Raw genomic sequence first — 6,837 nt, forward strand, 5'->3', positions numbered from 1 at the left:
TTTTGACCTGCTTCATGATTGCAATAATTTCATAATGATCTGAGGATGTTGCTGTCAATGATTACTTCACAAATCTCCATGATAAATTTGTTCCTTCACATATAAATACTTATCCTGTTTGTGATTTAACTTTATGTGGGTGGTTAGAAAGATAATTTGTATCTGCATATCCCACTAAAACCGATCTTGACTTTTGAGAATAAAATAATCTCAAATCAATAATACCTTTAAAATAATGGAAAAATATGTTTAACATCAATCCGATGTCTTTAAGTTGGTATAAAACTAAATCTTGCAAGGATATTTATAAATAAATAAATAAATACTATATTGGGTTGAGTTCAATTTGTAAGATAAGTTAACGTTTCAATGGCACTAAAATATGATACTTTAGGACTAAGAATCTTTTTCCATCTTCAAGTGGATGAAATTGATATTTTTTCACATCAAGTGATCAAATATCCATAGATGATGCCAATGGATGTGCATTGTTCTTGTAAAAACGTTTTAAGACTTTTTTTGTATTGATGAACAAATAATCTTTTTCAGAAATGTTCAATCTGCAACTCAAAACAAAATTTGATTTTTCCTAAATCCTTCATCTCAAATTCATTTTTTAAATAATCAGAAGTTTTGTTGAGCTCTTCAAGAGTTTCACATAAATTTAAATTATCAACATAAATAGCCACAATTGCAAATTCAATATTTGTTATCTTTATGAAAATACATGGGCAAACATCGACATTTTTATAGCATTTCTTCAACAAATATTCGCTAAGGTGATTATACCACATACGTCCATTTTATTTGGTCAATCATTATTTTGATCAATATATTTCGATGCATTTGTTTTGATTCTTGCTATATGATGTAGTACATTATGTGCAAAATTGTTGTTGACAATTTTTCTTTTTGATTCTATTTCTTTTCTCATAATGACATAATTTATTGAAATATCTCAACTTTCAATATAACAGATAATTTTAAAAAATATAGGGAATTTAGTCCCTATTTTAACTAGTGATGGTTAATGAAAATTTTTCATGAAAGAGAACAAATATTATATAAGATTGAATTGAAGAATTTTTTGGTTCTTTATTGAATATCCATTTGAATTTTTAATTTCGCATCGTCATTAATTTAGTGATGATCCAACTTATCATGTCAAATAATAAAGTCAAATTGAACTTCTGGTTCAAATAATATATAATTCGATGATTTAATTTCGAAGAATACGATTAAAGCTTATATAATTATATATCATTCAAATAGTCAAATTAATAAATGTCCTCATTATGTTGTTATATGTTTTCTTTAGGGATAATCATGAATTTAAAATGATATATTCTTCATAAATACGCTACTTGGAGAGCAATTATCTTTAATTATTACTTATTTAAGAGCATTATGTCAACATTTTTTGGACTATTGAAAATTATAATTCATGTTCTTCAAGAGCGATAAATTAATATTCTTCTTGAATATTAATAGTATAGATAATTAGTTTCCCTTAAAAATTACAGCTTAGTATTGAGTTGTTTAATTTGTGTTTTTCAATAAGGGTCCGTTTGATAGACCCAAATTTTCCATGGAAAATGGAAAACCAATTTCAAATTCCACTTTTGACATGTTTGATTGACAAAAATTTTCAAGGAATTCGTTTTCCACCTTTGGTCGCCATGTCAGTATTTTCCACCTTTTTCTTGAATTCGAATTCTCACCATATTGGTGAGAATTCGTTTTCCAGGCACTGTAGCTTTTTTTTTTTTAAAACAAATTTTAAGAATTATTATAAAAAAATATTTTCATTTAATTGGAATTTTTCATGTAAAACAAAGCTAAACGAACACCAAAAAATAGATGATTTTCTTGAATATTTTTTTTCTGGCAATGGAAACAAATTTCATCTCCGAAACCTGTAAAATTCATCCTTTTAATTGATAATTTTCATGTAAAACAAAGCCAAACGAGCACCAAAAAATACTTTTATTTCAACATTTTCCATGTAAAAAATTATACCAATCAAACACAATAATTTTCAATTTCCAAGAAAATAATTTCTAGGCAATTCAATTCCCTGAAATTTGTTTTCAATTCAATTTAATTCCATTTTTGCAATCAAACGGACCCTAACATATTGTATATATATTATTCGGGATATGTACTATTTTAAGAGCACATTATATTTTATTATTGTTTCTTCAAGAGCAATAAATCAATATTCTTCTGGAATATTGAAAAATATAATTTATGCTCTTCAAGAGCAAATAACATTCTTCTAGAATATTAAAAAATATAAAGCTCGTGCTATTTAGGAGTAAATTATATTCTTCAAAAATATTAATCATAATGTTGTGCTACTTCAGGAATAACAACAAATTATTTATAATAGATACATACATGTGTACTAAATTCATGAATAAACCATGGAAGTTGAGTAAAGATATGCGTAATTACCAAAGTGCAATTATAGAAATAGATTGCGTGTACAAAACATTAAACAAAAATTAAAACGAGAATTGTGTGCGTACGATAGAAACCAGTATAGAAATTATCACACAATTACAAAACCCAATACATAAAGAATTATTATATGAAACTTGGTTGACAACTGGTGAGGTGTAGGGATCCACACCATTGATTGAAAAAACAGTTTTTGAAATATGTGGTAGGAATTTGTGCCAACTCAATGATTGTAACCCAAATTGTTAAGTGGATTGTTCATCTAGCTTGTTTCATACATAAATCATTACACACAATTATGAATTGTCAAATCAAATTGCATGTTGGTCGAAGGGAGATGGCCACAAACAATACAAACTTAAACAAAGTTTGGGCCACTATGAGGCATCTAAATTAACGTGATCATGATGTGTATATATATAAAACAAATTATTACCTTTGATCGAGTTTATAATGCAAAGATAAATTGAAACTGGAGTTTGTTTTGGAACACAATGAAATAGTATCGCCTTTTATTTTCTTCCAAAAGAATACTGAATGTTGAATAAAGCTATCATGTTGATAACATACTATAAAAATAGAGAATAAAAGTCAATAGGTTTGTATGTGTTTTTTAGGAACCAAAGCCCTATATTTATAAGGAAGAATCAAGGATAAAATAGTAATAATTTCTAGGGCTACAGAGATACAATTTTCAATCACTAATAACTTACCATTTACAGCAATCAATAATTATCTCATATTTTACAACAATTATTACCCTATATTTGATATAACATTGGGGTAAATTTTATTTCTATGGTCACTGAACTTTTAATGATATATATATATATATATATATATATATATATATATATATATATATATATATATATATATATCATTAAATTTTCATTCATTTAAGTTGGATTATTGAACTTCAATTTCATTTTAAAATTGATTCTCTTAACTTTTTTTAACTTTATCACATCTTGTATTTCAATTTGATGAAAATTATTTAATTAACATTTATACAGTCATGGATCTTCCATGTAATTGCTGCGTCTCATTTCATTTTATCAAATGTTGAATAATAAGTGTTAAAAAAACACGCATTGTAATATTTAAATCAAAAGACGATAACCCTTGTATTACTATTTTTGTTTCTAGGGTTCATATAGTGATTCCATCGAAGATCAATTACAATAACATAATAGTGTGGTAAATTTGAAATTAAATTTCAATTCACTGACCTCATTGAGACACATTAAAATTTGATCACTGTATGATAACCATTATTGGAATAAAAAGAGTTTTGAATAGTGATTTTTAGAAAAATATGTGGTTAAAAAATAAGAAAAAATTTTAAATTTACGTGCAAAATATTTTATTGTATGACTCAATAATTGAAAATGAATATGTAAAAAAAAAGTTTCGAAAATCATGGTTGTAAAGTAGGGGCTTAGTTATACAATTGAAATATTGCTTTAAATTCAATGACCACCAATGAAATTACTCCATATTGATATCAAGGACTGGACATCAAATTATCCGACACACATTAATCCTTGAGGTCAGGATTCTCGCCACCAAACTGCACGCTATCCAATACCGCACACTATTATCTGTCATACAAAACTAAACAAACAATAAAATTCACTGAAAGTGTTGATTTTTTAATCCATGGATGGAATTCAGCAAATGGGTCTTCCCATACTGGGAATTGTTGCAGTTGCTGCTCTTACTTTCTATGCTGTCAGCTTTAATGAGATCCGAGAGGTAAACCCCATTGACTTATTTTTTCCTTTTTGCTAAAACCAGATTTTTAGGCCTCTAAATCCAATGGAGGGTTCCGTATCTTGTCTATTAATTTGAAAATAAGGTACGTATTAGAGGATTCTATTAATAAAATTGTATGTGTATCAGAAATCGTTTAGAGATTTAGAGGAGAGAGAAGAATCCATGAATGGAGGATTCAAGTCGTCTATGAGCTCTAGAGAGAGAAGGGCTCGAAGGAAGGCTGAAAAACAAGCTAAATCTTGATTCTAAATTTGGTTTTAGCATTTACTATAATTAATATTGTAAAATGTTTGTGATGAATTTCAAGATGTTTATTTGAAATACAAAGTGATGGATCCTGGTTGAACAAGTCAAGGTATAAGGATAAATAAAAATGAACAAGAATTCTTGTAATTGTTGTCTGGTTTTAGCTTAGCTGCTAAATTAGATTTCCTCTATTAAGTGACTCTTTTGATTCATTATGACCACGGAAAGTTTTTCCTTGCATCAAGAGAACTCTAATACTATTTAGCACGGATTAATGTACTTTGCTAGAAGAAACCATCAAGAAGCAGTGCCAGAAAGGTATGTAGCAGGAGGTGATTGAATGGAAGAAATGATTGTATGTTAAATTATCCAATGATAGAATGCCACATGAAATTATGTGAACCGTTATGTCTAGTATGGTGTACATGTAGTATGATCCATTTAGCACTGTGTTCGACCTCATTCTATAACATTTTTTGTTGGTTACTACTTTTGCTAGAAAAAGCAAAGATGATACTTTGCTTTTGATTCATTAAGCTAGTGCACTTAGTGAAAGCTTGATTGTGAGTATCATCAAGTATCAAAGAGAGACATGATCTTTCAAAGTCTTTTTGTGTTTCCAATCCCTGAAACCAGTCTTAGTGAATGCATGTCCGCACCTTTACCCCCTATCAAGTTTAAACGAGTAGCAATACAAATAATTAGTCACATCATTTTCTAAATTGTAATCTGAGTATCTAACCAATAAAATTAATAAAACCATTATTTCCTAAAACACATTATTATTTTTCATCGATCTTCTTGAAAAGTCATATCCATGTAGTTAACAAAGACCTTTCTCTAGGTATGTCATCCTAACATCATCTCTAATATTAGGATCATATTACTCGATAGAGGGATGTTTTCCCGGATCAGAAACAAGATCACCTACATTAAATTGAGGTTGAGAATTCTTTGTGTTATCAATGGCTAAAAACTCGTGTACTCAACTAAAAGCATAGACAAGACTAAATGCACCACTAGAAGAATCAGGTTGGGACTTTTGTTTATATTGAAAATTGTTCCATAATTTATATGAAAATTAAATGTAAATTTTAGAAAAGAAACTTCATTTTAAAAGACTATATAAGTTAACACAAAACCACCAATACACCAACAAGAAGTAAACAAATAAAAAGCATTATTGCAATTTAGTAAATATATATCCACAAATTATCACAAATGACAAATTATAATTTTTAATAAAATCATCATTCATATATTCACAAATCACAATACTAAATCACCAATCCGTATATAAAATATCACCTTAAAAATGGACTAAAAAACGAGAGAGAGAGAGAGAGAGAGAAGAGAAGGCTCGTAATCGCTTGACGTCAATGGTATCAAGGCGAAGGGACCGTTGGAGACTTGGATGATGACGGTGAGCTGAACCTTGAAGGTGGTTCATGGTTGGCTGGGGCCGTAAGCAATGTCAGTCATGTGATTGTCGGAGCTCGAGGCGAAGTCCAAAAAATTAGGCCCCAAAAATTAACTTAAATACAAAATTCAACGATATATTGTGCAACATATTGTTAACTTAAAATTTAAGATTAAAACAACAAACAAATATCTCAATCATCTCACAATTAATGAAAAAAACTATTTTCCTTTTCCTTTTCCTTTTCCTTCTTTTAATATTAAAAAAAAAAACTTTATTGGGCCAGAATAGGCCCTTTTTGGTTTTAGGCCTGAGGCACAGGCCTCATTCGCCTGTGCCCAGGACCGGCCCTGGCCGTAAATGGTGGGTTGGAAGGGAGAAAGCTGAAATGATTTGGAAATGGTCACGTAGAAAGAAAACAGAGAGAGAAATGGGAGGGAAGAAGAGAAATGAGAATTGGTTTTGCGCCCTGTTTGAGAAATAGATACACCAGATAGGCTGTTTGAGCCTAGTTTTTAAAAGGGACTCAAAAAGGGCCATGCCAGCATGTCCCCTTTTTTTTAATGGCTATCTGACAAATCTCTCACCCGTGACCAGCGGTTTGCCCAAAATAAAAATTTTCTGCGGAGTCTACATAGGCGATCGCCTTTGCTTATCGAGTGCTAGCTTCATCACTGGCTTAGACCTGACGATTCCATTCTTTTCTTGCATCAAGAGAAATCTAGTACTATTTAGCACGGATTAAAGTACTTTGCTAAAAGAAACCATCAAGAAGCAGTGCCAGAAAGACATGACAAGATGTGATTGGATGAAAGAGATGATTGTGTTTTAAACTATCCAATGATAGAATGCTACATGGAATTATGTGAACCTTTATGTCTAGTTTGATGTACGTGTAGTATCATCCATTTAGCACTGCGTTCGACCTC

The 6,837-nt window shown here is 29.8% G+C and overlaps 1 protein-coding gene across 1 annotated transcript; it reads left to right on the forward strand.

Moving 5' to 3' along the window:
- Positions 1 to 3,940: 3,940 nt before the first annotated feature.
- On the forward strand, positions 3,941 to 4,709 carry LOC111370393. The gene is made up of 2 exons (XM_022992076.1): positions 3,941 to 4,221; positions 4,369 to 4,709. Exons 1-2 carry the CDS (start codon positions 4,126 to 4,128, stop codon positions 4,483 to 4,485), a joined length of 213 nt encoding a protein of 70 aa, XP_022847844.1. The 5' UTR covers positions 3,941 to 4,125; the 3' UTR covers positions 4,486 to 4,709.
- The last annotated feature ends 2,128 nt before the right edge of the window (positions 4,710 to 6,837 follow it).

Source organism: Olea europaea, chromosome 21 (genome assembly GCF_002742605.1).
Source record: "Olea europaea var. sylvestris chromosome 21, O_europaea_v1, whole genome shotgun sequence".
Taxonomy (NCBI): Eukaryota; Viridiplantae; Streptophyta; class Magnoliopsida; order Lamiales; family Oleaceae; genus Olea; species Olea europaea.